General features: G+C 39.8%; 1 protein-coding gene across 1 annotated transcript; it reads left to right on the forward strand.

Moving 5' to 3' along the window:
• The first annotated feature begins 3,957 nt into the window (after window positions 1-3,957).
• Window positions 3,958-15,744, forward strand: LOC129351315 (zinc finger protein 827-like). Its single transcript, XM_055020199.1, has 11 exons — window positions 3,958-3,963; window positions 4,155-4,239; window positions 4,497-4,619; window positions 6,991-7,191; window positions 7,263-7,404; window positions 7,783-7,928; window positions 8,535-8,595; window positions 8,688-8,758; window positions 11,208-11,262; window positions 12,466-12,651; window positions 13,763-15,744. The coding sequence occupies exons 1-11, from the start codon at window positions 3,958-3,960 to the stop codon at window positions 14,436-14,438; spliced, it is 1,752 nt and encodes a 583-aa protein (XP_054876174.1). The 3' UTR covers window positions 14,439-15,744.
• Window positions 15,745-20,682: the final 4,938 nt, after the last annotated feature.

Consider the following 20,682-nt stretch of genomic DNA (forward strand, 5'->3'; position numbering starts at 1 on the left):
AGCTGAAGCCTGTGTCGTCCATCAGGTTGTTGTTTAGAGTAATTAGGCTGTTGAGCTCCTCAGCAACTGTTTGCATGTTCTGTTCTTGGATCTCTGTCCCGTTGAAGCCTTCCAAGATTTGCCCACTCATATTCTCCTTGCTCCAGCCAATCTCTGTGATTTCTCTGTTGGGCTTTTGTTTCTTCAATAAAAGCTGTTTAGTACTCTTCATATCAACTCACCTGCCTGTCCTCTACTAATGCTCTTCCCTCTGGATCTCAACAGTAAGCTTTTCTCCTCTGAAAACATTCCTGTCACTCAGACTAACCTTCTTCATCTTTTTGACAGAACAATACTCTGGAATGGTGAAGGCTTTCCCAGCTGAAAACCAGTCCAATCTTCCTTGCATTTTTCTAAAGGAATCTTTCAAACTTTTTAACCTTGTCATGATTGGCTCTTACTTTGACATTATGCAAATGTGGCCTTAACATGAGTATCCTGGAGTTGTCAAAGGTACAGCTAAGTGTTGCTTCATTCCTCTAGATCTGTACCTCCCAACAAGCGTCAATACTTTCTAGACTTTGTCGAACTGTGAAAAGCTACAATCAGTGCATTTATGGCCTTGTTCCATTGATGCCAGACTTGTTGTGTGGACAGCTAACAGTCGGCCTGTCAGTAGTCTGTTGGCTGGAACTGTGGATCTTTGGATCTTGTGTCGTCTTCTCTGATTAATGCTCCCTTCTTGTCAATTTGGATGTGAACATCAAACCTTTTTGTTACCTTTCTCCTGTATCCCTTGGTCTTTTTGATGCTAATTGTCTTCTAATAAACTCTGCTGTCTCTTTTCCACTATATGGCACATGTCGGTGTGGTTTGGTACAGTATATTGTCTGGTTCTACTGTAAAGATAGTCCTCACAACTGACTAGGTCCACAAAATTCCTGGACCTTTCCAGCTGCAGGTTGAAAGGACAATGGTATGGTACCATAGAAGGATGGTTTGACTGGTGTCACACAACACAGTCCACTGATTGGGAGACAGAAAATGTCACTGCTTGTGACAAACATAAGACAAACTAGTGCCATGTTGACGATCCTATTTCAGGCATTTCGGTCCAATCCTGAAGACAAGTCAACTGAATGGTGCATCAGAAATTCCGGCGGATGTTGGAGACATCTTTATTTTTATTAATATTCTTTGTTAAACATAGTCTACAAACTATTGTCACTGCTTCTTCCTCATCAACGATGTTTGTTTACTCTAGACTCACGTTTGGCCTCTGAAGAACTGACATTTGAATGTTGGTGAATAAAATTGTTTAGCTCACAACCACACATCGTACAACCAAACCTGAGAGTGCCTGAGAGTTCTTATAGTTATGTACTGAGCCTCATTTCAGATGGCAACTGCAAAAGCTAATTAACGAGCTAGCAATGGTATTATCAGCAGCTAGTTAGCACTAGCTAACTACCACTTCTTGTTCCACTAATGTCATCTATCAGCCATCAGAGGAAACATCTGGGTTTTCTAAAGGCGCTGCAGAGACAACCCCTTTCTACCTGAAAATGGCTAAGTATGTAGCATTTGGAGGAAATTGTAGTCTGCCATTTTACAGAGAAACTATGATTTAACCCGTTTAGATGACACAACTTTTTATGAACTGTGCCAGAAGAGCTCTATTGAAGCTCTAGTTATCCAGAAAAAAGACTACTTCCAGTTGCATTTCTTCATGGTTTTCGCCAGGAGTAACATCCGGCTATTGATCACGTGACTCATGATTGGGTGGGGGGGGAGTGTTTCCATTGCAACTCTGCCAAATGCATCGATTTTTTATCTTTGCGCAAAAACTTTTTATCAAAAGAAAGTGACGTTGTTTTTTTTTCTAAATTGTCTTGTTTGAAGTAAGTGGACACAATGAACAGCTTACAGCCCGAACGATCATTGCAGAGTTACATGATCATGTCTGTCAGGGTTTCAGGTATTTTCTGGGTTTCTTCATGGTGGGAACTGCATGAACCCAGGACTACATGTACAAGAAGCACTGCTTCTTCTGCTCTGTGTTACTCTCTCAGAGAGGGAGAGAGAAAGAGAGGAGGCGGAAACCTCCATCTGCCCTGCTCGGTGACCGACCCGTCATCCTCAGGAACCGGGAGGAGACGGATCTTCTCCGCTTCTCTCCCTAATACTTTATGTAACACCGGATGCAGAAACGGGAGTAACAACGGGAGGATGGATGAAGAGAAGAAGTAAAAACCGGAGGTTTAATATGGATGAGATCTATAGTCTATATATAGGCTGTGCCCCGGACTGCACCACCGCCGCCGCCACCATCTGCCCTCATGGTACCGGTAAGTCACGGAGGGAAAAGCCGGGGATGGACTCGTCCCGGGGCGGGTTGGTCCCGGCTATGACCGGGCGCTGATGCTAACTGACCCGTGAAAATGACTTCTGAGGTCTTGTGAGGTCGGGTTACCGTTCAGCCATGTTGCAGGAGGGGGCGAGGGAAGAGGAGCGGAGGAGTGTGTGTGACGGTGTGTGTGTGTGTATGTAACAGTGTGTGTGTGACGGTGTGTGTAACAGTGTGTGTGTAACAGTGTGTGTGTGACGGTGTGTGTGTGTGTGTGTGTAACAGTGTGTGTGTGTGGTCGCGCGCTGACACCTGCCCCTGTTCCCGGTAACGAGAGGCAGCGCGAGCGGAAACCGTTAGAGCGGTTCGGAGCCGAGCATCCCGAAGCCCCGCGAGATGACTTTCTGACTCGGCGTGCCGGGGAGCGCGAGCGCCGTTCAGCCATGTTGCAGCAGGAGGGAGACGGAGGGAGAGAGGTAACCGACCAGCTAACACACAGCGGGGCTCCGGGGGGCTCCGGCACCGACCGACTGACCGACACCGAGGGGACCGGAGGGGAGGGGTGTTGTGGTGAAACTGGTGTCCGGTGGATCGTCGCCCCCCTGCCGGATGCAGCAGCCCGCATGGTGTCGCCTAGAGACGGGGCGCGAGGCTGGAGGAAACGGGGTCGAGGGAAGGAACACAACATGTTCCCGATATTCTGACAGATTACGGGAACAAAATCGCTTCGTTTAATGTTTTACTGAAAGCAACATGTTTGGGGTGAATGTTTGTGTCTTCTCTAAGAATAAATCATTTTTTTTAAAAGATGCATTATATTTTATAAATGTAACTTTGTAAAACAATCTGCTTTTTTTTTGAAAGATTTTTTTTAATTTTATTTATTTGTATTATAGTATTTGCAAATGCTCATTATAATTTTACAAAATTAGTTTTCTTTTTAAAAATCACATTTACAAATACTTATTTCTTATTTACTATCATTTTATGTTTTAAATACATTGTTTATAATTGTAATAATGAATTTAACTATATTCTTAGTTTTTTATTTCTAAATATAACTTTCATATTACTTTGAATTTATTTCCGCTAATTGAGATATTAATCAAATTTTAATAATTTATTTAATCTATGTTGTTTTAATATTTTTTACCTTAACATAATAAATAAATTTTAATTTACAATTTTTTTCTATTTTTTGTACCTTTTTTTAACCACTTTTTAAAAATTTGCATAATTTCTACTCTTTAATTTACATTTATTTTATTCTGTTACTTATATATACCTATTTTTTTGTTTATCTTAGAAATATATCTTCTTATTGGTTTAATTAGTTAATAGTTGAACTATTCTAATTCCTTATTATATTTAGATTTTTATATTTAGATATATTTAGAGTTTGATTGCTATGTGATATTTTCAATATTTTTAAAGTACTATTTTCTATTTGTTAGTTAAATGTACATGTAGTGTCTGCATGTAGCTCGTAGCACAGAGGCAGGATGGCAGTGCATGAAGAGATCAAGACTAACAGAGGGTGGCAGGCTGAAGTGACGATTATTGATCGTAATTGATGATTGCTTGTCGGTGGGAAGGTCAAGGAGGGAGATGACACAGCAGGGTTTGTTACCATGGCGGTAACAGGAAAGATTTATCCTCTTATTATTATTAGGCTCTATCTGTTTAATAATTGATTCATTCACAGATTCACTTTGTTCGTGTTCCTCTTCCACTTTCTCACCCTCTTCCTCCTCCTCCTCCTCCTCTTCCCTCTCCCCGCTTCACCTCGCTCTCCCTCTCTCCGTCTCTCTTCTTCTCTGTGTTTCAGGTCAATGAGAGGCAGCAACAGCTCGCTGCGAAGAGCAAATCCTCCCTCTCCTCTCTTCTCCACCATGATCTCCTCTCTTCCATACGTTAGCCTTCTTATTTTAGCAGCGCTGCTTTCCTCCTCCTCCTCTTCTTTCTCCTCCTCTTCTTTCTCTCTTGCCCTTCTCTTTCTCTCAGTTTTGACTCTTGATTTTTCCTTTTTTTAATTTTTTTTTTTCCCGTCAAACACACACGCACACACTCTTGTGAGATGAAGCGTGGGTCGAGTTTGTTGCAGCCTCCCTCTGATGCAGCCAAACGACACACACACCCCGCACTGACAAAGACACACTCCAGTGATGAGGCTTTGTCGATGAGTGTGTGTGGCGCGCGCACCGCGGTTCGAGTCCCTTCCCAGCAGCCACCTCTCTGTTCAGCCCTGATGTCAGCACCAAGATGGCGTCTGACCTCCTCATCAGGCTTTCAGGTAGTCACACACACAGATTCATCAGTTTACATGGTGATTCATTACTTCACTTCTCCAGGATTTGACCTTTTTTCACTGACTTTAGTGTCAATTATTGTCATTTTGAGACATTTCAAGGTCACAAATGTCCCAGAATGTATATTTAAAACCCGTTAAAGGTGAGCTATTATGCTTTAATGTATGCAAAACATTAAAATATATATTTTTTTGCACAAAATCATTGTAAGATTTTGTTTCAGAATGAGTTGTTTTAGGGCCTCTGTCACCTTGAATCTGAGTAAGCTGGTGTTGGTCACGCCCCCCCAGCTCAACATTTACAAATGGCTGTGTAAACAGATGTGCAATTATACAGCCATACATGTTTGAAAAGCAGAAGTGGAGCCTTCTACACAATCAACAATGCAGCAAGTGGTTTCTGGATGGTAATCAGTCAACCCATCAAGTTTATTTGTAGCATATTTCAACAGCATGGCAGATCAAAATGCTTTTCATCAAAACATGATCAACAATGGTGAAAACCAATAACACACATTCAATTTGGTCATGTACCATCGTCACAATCATCAACATGTTGTTCAATGTTCCATTTATTATGGTTCAAAAGCAACTCTAAACAGGTGGGTTGTTTTTTTAAGGAAATCAGTGTTTCAGCTGTTTCGCAGTTAATCTTTTCAGCCCATTGTACAGCAGTAAAACCAGCTGACCAAACGTGCTGGAGCTCAGCTTGGGTTGCTAGGGTACACGTGGAGTTTTGTTGCGGTTGCTAGGTAACAGCACGGCGCCCGTTTAACGAGATGTAACAATCAGGAGGTTTTTGAAATGACTCATTTTCCAGACACCAAGAAACATTTATTTATTGCCAAAAAGGGTCTGGGTGATTTTTTAAACGCTTTGGTTGTTTTTAGAAGCAGTTGAAACCCAACAGGAAGATCTAATTTAGAAATATTTGCAGTATGTTTATGTTTGACAGTAAATATGACTGTTTGTTATTCAGCACATCGATCTCAGATTATAGCTTGCATCCAGAGACACTAAGGCAACAGTGTAGTAAAAGTAAGAAAGGAGGAACTGATTGATGTATTTTTGCAGAATACAGATTAAAAACTGCTATGACTTCATTGACAAAACAGTATTTAAGCACTCAACTGTTATCTTGAAGGTTATATTTATAGAATTAAGAGGGCCATATAAAATGTGACAGTGGGCTGGATTTGGCCCCTGAGCCCTGAGTTTTAACACACATGCTCTAAAGAAAGCAGATAAGGCTCTGATTATAGGGAAAGTGTTAAAAGTCATTACAATTTGGGCTATCTGGGCAAAGGGAAACAGCCTGTCAACATGTCTGCTGTAAAGCAGCAACAATTGGGAAAAGTTACCTGATTTAATGAAATATTGCTGACTCTGAGGCCCAAGTGCAGCCAATTTATTCCAGCTGTAACTGAAAAACGATCCGACAGACAGGAAAAGCAGCAGCAACCATCGAAGAAAGCTGTCATCCCAATCGAGCACATGCAAATTGTTCATACTTATAGAGGATTGGAGGAAAAATCTTTGGTACAGAGCAGCATTTATTTGGCAACCTGTTAAATTACCAAACCCTACAATAATCCAAAATTATTTCTTCACCCAAACCTCCTGGATCCATAAACATTCCCTAAAAACAGCAGAAAAACGCCGTCTGATCATTTGTATTCTCTGCACAGCCAACTTGGATTCTTTGAGCTTTGGAAAGCTGCTGAATTTCTTTGGAATATTGCATAACATTTCATACAACTTTAACTTTTTAACATTTTTTGGATAGAAAGTGGAAAGATAGTGGATGGAAACAAATACATGGATCATTAATCAGTTGATAACTGCCTGTCTTAATGGTTCGGACACCAAAGGCCTTAATATGCACTAATACATGCTGTGGAAACCAGCTTATTATAGAGGAAGCAAAGATTGGCTTCTGTACAGCACAAGCTAATGTCAAGTTTTCCTTGTTTCTGCCTTTAATCGTTGAGCCAATCATCACCAAGATTTACTACAAGTCTTCAGAGGTCAAAGGTTAAAATTTGGTGGTATACCCCCAACATTCCAGTCTACCTCAGGATAAACCAGCTGCTTGGCTGGTCATTGGTAGAAACTTTAACATCTAAATAACAATCTGGTTGGACAATGAAGGCTGCATTTAAAAATATCAAACTAGTAAAATACTGATGAGAACCACAAATTAAATCAGCATAATTTGGGTAAAGAGGAATAAAATCCCAGAAAACTGGATGCTATCAACTTGTTATGACATGGTATTGTCAGGATCTCTGCTGACCTTTGGCCTTTCAGGGGTCAAGTCGGTCCTGCCAGCTGAACTCTGTGTGACTCCCTTCAGAGGCCACCCAGAAGGCCCAGATGCATCCTGGGAGCCAGGAGGAGGCGGAGCAGCAGGACGAACCCGGCGTCGCCCTGTCGCCGGACGGTCCCGGTGCGAGTCCCGAGCCGCCGTCGCTGACCCACACCCCGGAGGGAAACGCCGTCACAGACACCCTGACCTCAGACACCCTGGCCTCAGACCTGCTCAGGAAACTGGCAGGTACAGACAAACGTTGGAGAAACGTCACCATGTTCAGAGATAATGAAGAGCACATTGTCATGTTGTTCCAGAGCGCCAGGATGTCAGCGGCCACATGTTGAGGCTCAAAGAGGAAGAGGAGCCTCTGGAGGTCGACGCCATGACCCCAAGTCAGCCGGCCGTCAAGGAGACGACTCATTCCACCTTAAGGATGACGAACCACCTCTTTTCAATGTGAAGCCAGAAAACCAGTTCCTCACCAGGAATAACCCAGCTGACCAGTTGCACCCTGGACCCAATATGGTGGACCAGTACAGCTTTGGGCTTAACGCAGCAGATGGATTTTCTTCCTCTCACCCAGCAGACTGCTTCTTGAACACATCAAACGGTTTTCAGTTTCAGGTGAAACTGGAGGATTGTTCAGCTCCTGATACCGCAGTCGAGGACCTCCTTCATCCCAGAGCCAAGATGGCCGACTTTCGTCCTGTCAAAGCAAGACTTCAGAGAAACCGTTCAGTGGAGCTAAGATGAGCAACAAGTTTTTCTGTGGCATCACGAAGGAGAGCCAGTTTCCATCAGCGGCCATGTTGGAGAACGGGGTTGTATCTGGAGCCAAGATGGCCGCTCAGGTTTCTCTGGAGTGAAAATAGAGGAGCACTTTCTGTTTGGAGCCAAGATGGAGGACGAGTGTCTCAGAGCGGTCCTGTGGCAGGACATGTCCGTCAACCTGGCCTCTACGCTACTGCATCAGCTCTCCGGTAAGCTAATTAATCACCGGTCGTTTTCAGGTCAATATGTTGCTTTTTTTCAGATATAGTGCAACTTTTATTCTCCGGGGTCAATGTGAACTCAAGTGCAACCCTGAAAAGGAAACCTTGAAAGAAAACAGTTACTGACTGCAACAAACTGCGGTTGAGCTGATGAATTTAACGGCTGGTTAAATTCACTGTCACATCACCGTAATATTCTGGTTCCATCGGGAGTCATAAGATTTAACCGACCCAAATGGAGATCAGAACAAAATTTAGGAGAAATACAAATAGATTAAATTACATTTGTTGGTTTTACCTTTTTCTATTGGGAATGTCCATGTTTTAGCGTATTGATCTGATATTGATAAGCAATATTTGCTTCCATCTTGCTGCCATTGGGGGAGGGGCTGGTCATGTGACAGTGAGAGTGAAGCAGCAAAGGATTGTGGGGAGTTTAACTGAATCAGAGACGCAACATTGTTTTTATTTTTTTGGCGAAATGGTAGGAAATACATATAACTCAGTAAATATCAGGGATAACTGTGATATTAATACTGGTGACGTGATTTTAATTGATGAGTTATAAAATAAGTTTTTCTTGGTTGTCAACAGAGAAGGTCAGTAAGTCCAGCTGTCAGCAGGTGGAGAGGATGGCTCCACCCATCAGAAGCAGGTTGCATTAATAATTCCTACAGATAACCTCACCATAAATAAATAAATCTCAGTTATGTGCCTGACTCTGTCTGCCTGTTGTCGTCTTTGTAGTCCTGCTCTGAAGATCAACATGGACCACGTCTCTTCCTCCCCACAGTCCAGCCTCAGAGAAACTCCACCTGGTAATAAAACTCTGCTTTGGTTTGTTTTATTCACCAGCAGAACAAACCCGAACGGAACCGGGCCAATATTTCTTTCAGAGATACCATCAATCCAGACCAATGAGCCACAATGAGCAACAGTTGGAGATATTTTTGGCATTTCTGAATGTTATTCACTTTAGCACAAACTAATCCTGATGTTTACCTGAAATCTGTTGGTGAAACCCAATAATCCTGTCAGAACGGGCTCAACTTAGTGAAGAAACAATGTCTGAGACAGAAGTGTGTTGATCTCTGGTTTTTATGTTTAATTTCTGCGTATATTATTGTCTGGCATGTGTTGACATTAAGCCTGTTATGATGACAGATTTTGCTGGATGATAAATTGTTCCATTTTTAACTAATATAATATAATGACATATTAATGCAAGTATATCCTCTCAAAATGTTATTATCTCCAGAACATATAACAGTATCAAGACGATCAGGCATGAAAACAGCTGCCCATCCTCTGGTCTCTTCCTGCCACAGCTGCTCCACATCTCCTCTGATTAGCTCTCCTGTTTCCCATCCCAACCTCCACTCCTTCCTCTGGATATCATCTCTCTTTTCTGTCACTTTCATAAGGGTTTCTTGTTCGTGACAATCATTGTAGGTCTTTATGTTTAAATTATTAAAAAATTCGCCACTTCGCCACTCTTCCTCATGTTGGGTCCAACTACAACCAAAACCAAAACGTTTGGCTTAGTAACAGCCTGACTGAATCGAGTTAGACCTTTTGTTGTTCTCACAGAGATAACCCTCCTGTTTCTGCAGATGATATTCACTGATAAATGCAACACAAACACACACTAATGATGCAGATCACAGCACCGTCAGTTCTTCCTTCAGGATGCATAGGTCTCTCTCTGTTGATAACAGTCTCTTGGCTCTGTTTTCTTTTAATTAGACATTTAATTAAACATGGAGTCAACATCATCACTGATGTGTCTCACACCTGCCACTCCTGACCTTAGTTTTGAATAATAAAAAGTGACACTGCCAGAAACGAGGGCTATGGAGAGCTGAAATATTGATGGAAGTGAATTTAAAGTGAAAGCGGGTCCACCAAGGGAACCGTGGGAGATTTCAGCAGGTTTTATGAAGCAGGAGAACAAAAAGAAAGGTGAATCTATAAGACATGATTAGCAGAGTTTGAGACGGAGCGATGATCCTCAGGGATCGATGTTTAAGATAATGTGTCCTTGTTGGACCCAAATCCTTCCTCCTCTCTGTCAAACCGTCTTTGGTTCTTTGTGTTAATTGAATCATGACACAGCTGGAAAAGGAAAACAGCAAGGAGAGAGAGAATTCAAAACTGGATGATGGATGGATGGATGGATGGGATGGATGGATGGATGATGGATGGATGGATGATGGATGGATGGATGGATGGATGGATGGATGGATGATGGATGGATGGATGGATGGATGGATGGATGGATGGATGGATGGATGGATGGATGGATGGATGGATGGATGGATGGATGGATGGATGTTGTGTCAGCGGCTTCATAACCAACCAATTTGTCTGATGTTTTTCTTCCATCTGTACAAAAGTCCATGAATCATTTAAAGGCTCAGTTTGCTTACATATTTCTCTGTTTTATGTTTGTTCTGGTTTTCTGTTTTTTCTCGTTTTCTCATGTTTTCTGTTTTTCTCATGTTTTCTCATGTTTTGTCATGTTTTCTGTTTTTTTCTCATGTTTTCTCATGTTTTGTTATGTTTTCTGTTTTTTCTCATGTTTCTAATGTTTTGTCATGTTTTCTGTTTTTTCTCATGTTTTCTCATGTTTTCTCATGTTTTCTGTTTTTCTCATGTTTCTAATGTTTTCTCATGTTTTCTGTTTTTTCTCGTTTTCTCATGTTTTGTCATGTTTTCTGTTTTTTTCTCATGTTTTCTCATGTTTTGTTATGTTTTCTGTTTTCTCACATTTCCCCGATTAGCTGGCATCTCCTTTTCGTGCCAAATCTTCCTGACTGGTCGGCATTTAAACAACGCCTGACCCACTGAACCCGCCTCACATGCAGATAATTTTCACGCCTTCTGCATGTGTGAAATCCAAAGTGCCGACTGGAGCAGGTTCAGACAAGGGACTTTGTTAATAATTACCCTCCGTCAGATTCCCGTCTGATCCGACACGTCGTCATAAAAGCTGCAAGGGAATTTGTTCCTCCAGTCCCTTGCAGTGGTTTTATTGTCCCTCTGATTGGTGAAGTTATTGGTTTTTAATGACCGTCTTCTGCTGCACTGCTGTTGTTTGTGTTATGGATTAATGGACGCTTTGCCCTTTGGCTTTATAATAAAGATGCAAGTGAAGTTAAATTACCTCGTCAACGACAGGTTTGACAACAATAACTTCACATCATTAATCCACTCATTCATGAATCTGTTCGCAGGATTATAAACATATTTCCTTTTTCTCTGCAGAAACGCAACCCAACATCGTTAGAGATCAAACCTCGGGTTCTTCTTACTTCTTCAGGTAATTCATATATTCTGTCCTTTCAGGAATCACAAAATAAAGCTAAATAAATTAGATTAGTCAGTTTCATAACTGGAATTAAATTAACAAATCATTTAATTTAGGTTTACATGTTCCATTATTCTTCATTTTTTAGTGTTTTAACCGATATATTGTTTTGATCATTTTGATTTGGCTTTATTTCTCTGAATCAGAATGTAAAAAACTGCATTGAACTGAAGGTCATTAAATCAAAATATGTTGTGTTTCATCTCAAAGTATAAATGTTAATGCATTTATCAAATACAACCCTAATAAAATCCAAACCAGTCAACATTTTAACCTTAAACTACAGAACAGTCAAGAGCATTAGCGAGTGGAAGCTAAACCCCCAGTAAATGGAAAAGCTTCCCTGTTTACGTATTTATTTATTCTAAATCTGAAGGTTAAAATGGTATTAAATAGATCAATGCTTTTCACAAAACACCAGATCTCCTGCAAAAACCGCCAAAAACTTTTTTTAAAAAAGTATACATATACATTTAAACTGCATTCATAGCCAAGTAGTGTTGCTCTAATTTTTAGACTTTTATTTGTGAGTTTGTTTAAAGTACACAATAAAATAAATTTCAAATTATAAAAATATAGAACAAAATTTGGTGGATTTTTTTAACATCATTTACAGAAATAACAGCAGTAGAAAAATATTTATTAGCAATTCTGTTATATTTTATAGTATATTTAAATGGCACAGTGCTATCTGTAGTAAATAAATATTTTACAACAGTATTTAAATTAACTAATGTTTCTTCTATATCATGTAGTATCAGTTGGTGTGTTCAGCCTAGTCGTCCAGAACAAGCAGTGACATCTGGTTTTACTTTTTACTTTTGTATGTTACAGAAATATGTTGTGAATTAATATCAATATTAACATCACCTTTATGTGACCGAGGGCCCATTTAGTTCTTGGCTCCATTGAGGTCCAGCTGGTACTGAAACGTTTTATTAAAATAATGATCCCACTACAATATCATCGGCATAGAGGGGAACTCACTAGTAAGAATTACTGAGTTGGACGATGATTTGGGACAAAAGACTCGATGTCAGCTGTCAGACAGATTTAACTCAAGACAAACACATTCAGGGCGTAGAGCTCGGGTCCGTTACCATGGCAACAGCCTGTTTCAGGTGATAAACACGTTTTCCTTTTCGTCCGTTTTAGGTGTCACGTGTGCGGCTTTGAGACGGAGGGCCACGCCCTTTTCAAGAGTCACATGACGGAGCACCGCCAATGGGAACACAGCTCCTTCTCGCTGCACTGTTGCAGGTGCGACCATTCGACCAATCAGGAGGCAGAGATGATGGCCCACGTGGACACGCACATACACGGCAAGACGGGAGAAATGAGGTCAGTTCATGTGGTTCTTATCCTTTTCTGCAATTGTTTTCTTCATTATGTTTTAGTTTTATTTTCAGAAACAAAGATGTTTAAACATTTTATATCAAAATAGTAAAAACTTTTCAAGTTTTTTGTAACAGTGAAGTTTTTCAACTCTTCACTGTTAGATTTCATCTGCTTGAAATTTTATCTAAATGTTCCAAATTTTTGACACATTTAATATAAATAAGTACTTATATTTTTTCAACAATACTGTTTTACCTAAATATGTTTGGTTTTAGCTTAAATGTTTTTTTTAAATGTGTTTATAGGAACAGACATTATGAATAGTATTGTGGTCAGAAGTTTACATACTCTCACTAACGGTATGAGTGTCATTACTTTTTTATTTTTTAACTTCATTTTCGGGGTAAAATGATGACTAAATAAATCATTTAGATAAACGTTTGCAATTATACAAGCAAGTTTAAATATGTATATGTAACAGAAGTAATATTGTGATTATTTCTTTAGAATAATTTAGATACAAAGAACTGTGTGAGTCGTCAAATTTTCCACAAATAATTTGGAATTACAATCCCCACAGTCCAAAAACACTAAATGTCTTCAGGTATTTTTACCCAGTTTTTAGTGCAAATACATTAGTATTTGAAATCAGAAAAAACTAAACTACAGGTAACTGTTTAACAAGACATAGGAGCTTGTTTTGAGTGAATAATTCTTAAATATTGATAAAAAGTTTCAGATTTCTTCATTTGTAATATGGAAAAAACATCTTGTTTCCTAAACTAATTAAATTTTTTAAGAAAGGCATTTTTACAGTGCAGAAAAATCCCCAAACCACAAATAGACTTAGAATTTTTTGTAAATTGAAGGCAGTTGGTTTTCCTGGTTGGTTGGGCTGAAAATAAATGCACTCCACACTTTTGAGATTTTATTTCTAAAATATTATCAATCAATAAATCAATGGATAACATTTCAGCAACCAGACAGTCCATCATAAAAACACTAAACCCAGTGAGGATCCAGAAATGTTTCATTCTGTGTGAATCAGATCAAATCCTAAATAAAGACGCTGAGAGTTCCTGACATTCAGCTGAGGATGTTTCTCATTGTCCAGACGGCCGGCCCGTCTCCCCGCCGCCCCCAGCCGAGCTCTGCCGGTCGCCGTGGCAACGCCTCCGGAGCAGAGCACCTCTGAGCATCGCTGCCGCATCTGCCAGAGGTCGTTTCCCGGGCAACCGGAGCTGCTGGCCCACTTCCAGGGTCATCGCCAGGGCAACCAGTACCGATGCGACCGCTGCGGCCACCTGACGCGGACGGCCAACAAGCTGGTGGAGCACGTGCGCGTCCACACGGGCGAGCGGCCGTTCACCTGCGGCCTCTGCCCCTACAGCGCCAAGCGGCGGGACAGTCTGCGGCTGCACTGCAAGGTGAAGCACGCTAACGCCAGCGCTAACGCCAGCGCTAACGCCAGCGCTCACGCCGATGTGCACACGCACCGGACCTACGCCCCCCACGGAGACGGCCAGCGCTCCAGCAAACACGTCCGGCGGCTGCACACCGCCTCCTCTCTTCCTCGCCCCGCTGCTCCTCCTCTTCCTCTGCTGCAGCCGCTGCTCTCCGACTGCACAGGGTGGAGGGATTTATCTCCTCTGCTCCCCATCACAACGCTCATCTCTCTGAAACCTCGCTCCTATTTCTCCTCTTCCTCCTTTTCCTCCTCCTCCTCCTCCTCTCCGCCCTGCTCCAACAAACACTCCTTCCTGGGTTACCTTGGCCTCACTTCTTTGTAAATGTTTGCTCTCCTCTCGTCCTCCCTTCTTTCTATCCGTCCTCTGGACTACAAAGCGATGGATGTAAAGTCACCCAGCACTACGTATGAGAATGTCAAACAGCGCTCACATAGGGAATGTTTTCTATTTATTCTACTTGTGCATCAAGCTCGTGGCTTTGCCTGCTTTACTCCTTCATATAGCCACTCTACTCTTAGCTAGGTGACCGTGGGACATATTTATCTATCGCCCGTCTCTCGTCCTCCAGAAATGCTGAAACTGAAAATCTTGATTGTTTCATAGTGAACAACAGGAAGGTTTATTTGGATGAAAATCCTTTCTGAATGAAGTCTGGTTAGTCAGATCAGAGGAGATGGTTCCAGTTTACAGAAAATCAAGCTGAGCAGCATTTTAGAAGTTCGTCTTTCAGAGAAGACAAACAAAGGTAATTATTTATATGCTATGAAGAACAAATTAAAACAAAAATCAGTCTTGATGTTTAGAACTATGATGGCGTATAAAAAATATGAAATTACCAGAATAAGGTCATAATAATTTTATTCTTGTAATAACAGAAATAAAATTAAAATATTTTTTTTTCTCCTACAATTGTGAGATATGATAATAAAACTGGAGTAATAATGCAAATAATGTGAAAATAAAATCAGATTAATACGACAACAAAGTCAGAATAATTTGATAATATTGTTGTAATAATATGAGGATGAAGTGATAATGACCTCTTGATACCATAACTGTATGTTTCTAGTTTAATGACCAACTTTCTGTTTGTTTTCGTCTCATTTTGTGTGAAGTCGCCTCCAATCTTACTGCCTCATTTTTTTCCCTCTTAACTTTAACTTGAAATCAAGATAAAAAACCATTTAAAAAACGTTTTCCTTAATTTAGGAAACAAATTGGCTAAAATCCAGACTAAAAATGTTCATTAGAAATCCAGATTTTCCATTAGTTAATGAACACATAACTCATGAAGGGCTAACGGTCATTATTTAAGGTAACCGGTATATAATCAAATCCATGAAGTGCTTTTATTTTTATTCTCAGCTGTAGTTTTTCTACTTCCTGTTCAGTTTGTTGCCTTCTCTTTGCCGCTCCAGGATTTTTAAGGATTCGTGTTTCTGGAGGACGGGGATGAAATTTCTGATACTTGTGTTGTGTATTGATGATGTATTTGTGTTTACATAACAACATGAGGCTCTACGGAGGACAAAACATCTCGAAAGTTGCACTAAAATGTTGGTTTTCCGGATGAGAGAGGAATCATTTTAAACATTTCTTTATTTGATTACAATCACTGAAGCACTCAAAAGCCAAATAAACCCTCATATTTACATTATCACATTTTAACAGTTGATTAATGGTTTAATTAAGTATATCAGGAACCATAGAAACACAAACAAATGGGTGGATTTGATTAAAGTAAAATATTGTGAGTTTTCTGTTTCCAATCTGAACAAAGCAAAAAAAAAAAAAAAAACAACATCATATCTTTTTAAAACCTGTTATTTTATGAAAGTGTTGATCAAAACATAGAGGATTGTGCAATTTTTATTTTTATTTATAGATTTCTTCACGCATGACAGGAAGTGATTCTTCCCCAAGAGAAGAATCACTTGATTTGCTTTAGTATTTTTCAAAAACCTGGTTCTGTGTTGAGCGTGAATAAATACAGGAAGTAAATGTTTTTGTATTTTTTCAACTCAATATTTTATTGAAAATAAGCAAGACAACACACCAGATGACAAACTTATTTTTTTAATGTAATTTTCTTTAATTATCTTCTGAATGATCTTCTGAATTCAGCTGGAAGACAAACATATTTTTAATGAGATAAAACAGAAAAACTTTTTTAGACCTATAATTGACTCCTTAATTTAAAATTTCTGAGGATTTATGTGAAATCACTGGACAAAAGCAAAAATTTGCTTAAATGATAATAATCTTTAAGCCTCATTCAGTTGTAAACATTTCTGACAAACGTTTTGTAAAATGAGACAGGTTTTGTTTAATTAGAGTTAATTATGTTACACCCATTCACATTCCACTTAATTCATTTTAATACATAACATTAAACTGCTGCTGCTTCGTGTCGACATGAATGCTGGGATTTTGTTAAAAACACTTGAGCTGTTTGGCGCGAACATGAGGAAACTAAATTTCAAGTCCTGTGATGTTTACATGTGTTTTTATGAAAGGGTCAAAGGTCAAATACATCAGCGAGAAATTCGCAGTGTCCTGCTGGATCATAACCGGGGATGTTACTTTTCCCTGATACTTACAACTTGTTTTATTTTCTTTGTCAAATAAACGATCAGCTGGCTATCTGGGAATTACATTAAAATATTTTGTGAGTGCCCTCAAGTGGTTAACTAAGGATTGACCAAATTTATATCCCTTTAATAAAACTTTCCTAGAGCTGCTGGATTTACCTGTAATCCACCTTCTGGAGCCAAACCAAAAATTAGCTACATATTAGCAGAATTATGCTGAAAACTAATCAATACTAACCGATATGCAACGCTTCTATTCATTACTCACTTTTATTTGCAAAAAATTTAATTTCAATTTTATTTTGATAACTTTCTTTCCATGTTAGCACTAAAGGAACAATAGCTAGCTGTTAGCTCACTAGGTAGCTGTTAGCTCACTAGGTAGCTGTTAGCTCACTAGCTAGCTGTTAGCTCACTAGCTAGTGGCTACCAACTGATGTGAAATGGTTGCATCCATTGGTACCTCAACTTAGCACCTTAAAATTTATCTTGAAAATGTTGATTAAGGGGAAAATATATGCTAAACATTTCCAATGTTAGCAAAAATGCTAAATGAAAAATGAGCTAGCTGTGCCGATCACTATTTAAATCTTTGTTTCAATATCTGGTGTGTTGTCTGTTTGCTGTTTTAGGGAAAAATTGGATTTAAACAACTTATTTTGTTTGATATGTTGCCATCAGTTTGTTTTGTGCCATCAAGGCAGAAAAATACATTTAAATTTTGACATTTTTAGTTTTATTTTTTTGCTTCCAAATTTAACATAACAAAGATTCAGCCTTGGATGAATTTCAGCTGCCCTTAAAATGCCTTTATGTACCAAAAGTTTTTATTGTTTTGCCTTTTTTAACTTCATTTTCATGTTTGGACTGAATGTAACGTGGCTTTCCTGTGACCCAGCATGTCTAACCAACAGGCCCGTAATGAAAATAACTCACCTCACACAGGAACAGCCTCCTGAAAACAGGATGTGATTATCTGAATGTTTCAGCTCTCCACGTTTTACTGCTTATGTTGTGGTTTGCTGCAGATTCATGAGATGCAATCTGAATATTTCTAAGCATTTTATTTATTCATGTTTTGTTGCACAGTGCGCATGTGCAGAAGAGACAATAACATGTGCAGGAAGGACGAGACAAACCTGCACACCGGTGTTGTAATATGAAATCTAATCAGTGGTGCTGGACTCTGCACGTCTCTTTTTTTAACACTTTATTTACTCACAGATGCATGAAATAGTAGAAACAGTTTGTCTGTGGTTCACCTTTCATTTCCTGGGTTTCTCTGCTGTATCCTGTAACTGTTTGCTGCTGCGATGATCAATAATAAACTTTAATTTCATCCGGCTCACCTCTGCTCCCGCCCTGCTCAGGTCACGTGGCTTTCGGATCGCGTTACCGCGCAGAAAGCGGCGCTTTAACTCAAGGCTGCGGTGATTTCATGACGCGGAGCCGCGATGCAGGAAAAGCGGCTTCCTCTGCAGGCGCAGGGGATGAAGGTCACGCACCGCGTTCACCACGCGAGTGGGAGGATGAGTGTCAGCCGCCATGGGTCCTGTCCCCCTCCTCGCCCGTTGCCATGGCGACCCGTCCTGCCGTAGAACCGAGCCGCGCGGCGCTGCGCCGCGCTCTGCCGCGCTCCGCCGCGCTCCGCCGCGCGCAAAGGTCATTATTAGATCTGAGGAAACGGAACCGGAGGAGGAAGAAGAAGATGAGGGTCACTGCAGGGAGATGAGGAGGACATTTTGAGAATTCGCTCAGAAAATTATAGGAAGAAGAATAATCTGAAAGATGTTCTAGAAATAAATCTGAATAATCAGACCCAAAGTGAAAAAAATGGACAGAAGAAATGAAGAGTTTCTGAATTTCAAAAGGTGAAAATAAAAAAAAGAAAAGAAAAATTTTTAGATAAATTTCAGAAATTTTCTAGAAGAAATAAAGAAGTCTCTGAGTCCCAAATGTCAAACACGTGCAAGAAGAAAAATCTGAGATTAATTTTCTACATACAACATTTTCTGAGTGAATACTTGAACTCTGACCCCATTTCCAGGAGAAGCTGAGGACGAAGCTTTGTTGATGCAGAGAGAGAAGAGAGATATTAAAACACATCCCCTACTCTAACATCGTCTCTGCTGCCTTAACAGCCGTTTCATACGAGCAGCATTTCTGTTTGGGAGAAATCTGAACTGGATTAGGTTTTCCAACATTTCATTAGAATCATAAAAATTCAACCTGAGTCGACAGAAGAGCTGATTCCCAAATGATGATTTCAGTTATTAAAGGTAGAAACTACTGTGTGTCTTTAAAAACACTTTGCTGGAACACGAGTCAGCATTTCTGTGGAGATTGCATTGAATTAGATACATTGAAGATTTTTGAATACAATCAGCTTGTTAATGTCAAGCCATAGTTCAGACTTTGACTAGGCCACTATAAAACTGTCTAAAAACTTTAACAGAAACTTTTATCATTACAGTTGTTCATACAGTTGCATTAAGTGTCTCAGTTGATCATTTTTATCAATATGATAAAGATGATAAAATCGATCAATCCAGATTATTGATCGATGATCCCGCCTTGATGCTGTTTAGCTAACAGTTGCAGAAAAAGCTTTCTAGACGCTGCGTTTCCATATGTACAGCCTGCTGCATGTCCTCATTACCGTTCCCCTGCTGACCCCATAAATTATAGATTAAATAAGCCAGCGGTGAGGAAACCTGTTTGAATTGGCTCCTGCTGCACGGCTAAGTAGCGTCAGGTCATTATCCAGGCTAATCATCCACTCCGTTTTAGGAATTTCTGCATGAATCCTTGGGTTTCTCATTATTAATGTTAACTGCATAAGTTAAAAACTTTTGGAAATTGTTTAAAAATGTGAAATGCCATGCTTTCCTCACTTTTAAAGGCACATTTTATTAATATAAGGAAAGGTGCGACAGGACATCAAAGAAATGACAGAAAATGTAAACAAAAGTTGCAGAAAATTAAATTCAAACACATTTTCCCAAAAGGGAAATTAAGTGTTGCTGAAACTTATTAATACATTTTTTTCAAAGAAACGTTGAAGCTGGTGATGCTGTGGACAGCAACGACCTCCAACAATCTCCAGTAGCAGTCAGTCTCCCGACAAATCTGGAGAAGCCTCTGACTGAAGACCAAAAGATGTTTTACAGGAGCATGTCCCGGATGACCTCATCAGTTATTAGTTGGTTCTGATGATCGACCTCCTTTGCTTGGGCCACTCCTCTTTAATTTCTGTCTGCTTGCTGGTCACAAAGATGCTGAAGTCGAGGATTTGATCGTTTCCTATTGGGTGAGAGAATATCCACCACAGAAGCCTTTGAAAAGTCATTAATGCTTTTTTATCTTACGAAAAGCACTTGGTAGGATTGTGTGTTTTTGCAGTGTAAACGCCTCTTTGAATTGTTCATCTCTGGTTTTGACCTTTGTTGACCTCTGGTTTTGACCTTTGTTCGACTCAAGCATGGCTAAATAAAAAAATGATTTTGTCTTTTCTTAGAAGAGACGTTTATGATCCATCTTATAGAAACAACTGAGCATCAGAACTTGAATCCATTGTGATTTCTCCACTGAAAACTGAAATTTGAGGAACAAAAGTTTAAACTGATGTAGGAGAAGAAATTTTAGAGATAAATGCAATTATTGGGTTTTAAAATGATGCTTTTCTGTAATGACTGAATGAATGTTGGTACAGGACAGCTTGTTCCAGCTGCCCAGACGCCCCGCTGCACTCAGCAGCTTCTCTGAAGGCTGCAAATCAATGATTTGATGGAGCTGCTGCTGCTGCTGTTGATATGATTCTCTTTTCTTGCCTTTTAAGATTTACTGTAAATAAAAAGTGACAAAGTCACAGATTTATTTGGCGAATAACAACTTCTGGGGATTTTCCAACAAATTTAATGCATTTAAAGGCAACATGCAGTGAAGAACAAAAAGTTTTAGCAATGACTAGTTTA

The sequence above is a fragment of the Poeciliopsis prolifica genome, unplaced genomic scaffold (genome assembly GCF_027474105.1).
Source record: "Poeciliopsis prolifica strain line A6 unplaced genomic scaffold, Auburn_PproV2 SCAFFOLD066, whole genome shotgun sequence".
Lineage (NCBI taxonomy): Eukaryota > Metazoa > Chordata > Actinopteri > Cyprinodontiformes > Poeciliidae > Poeciliopsis > Poeciliopsis prolifica.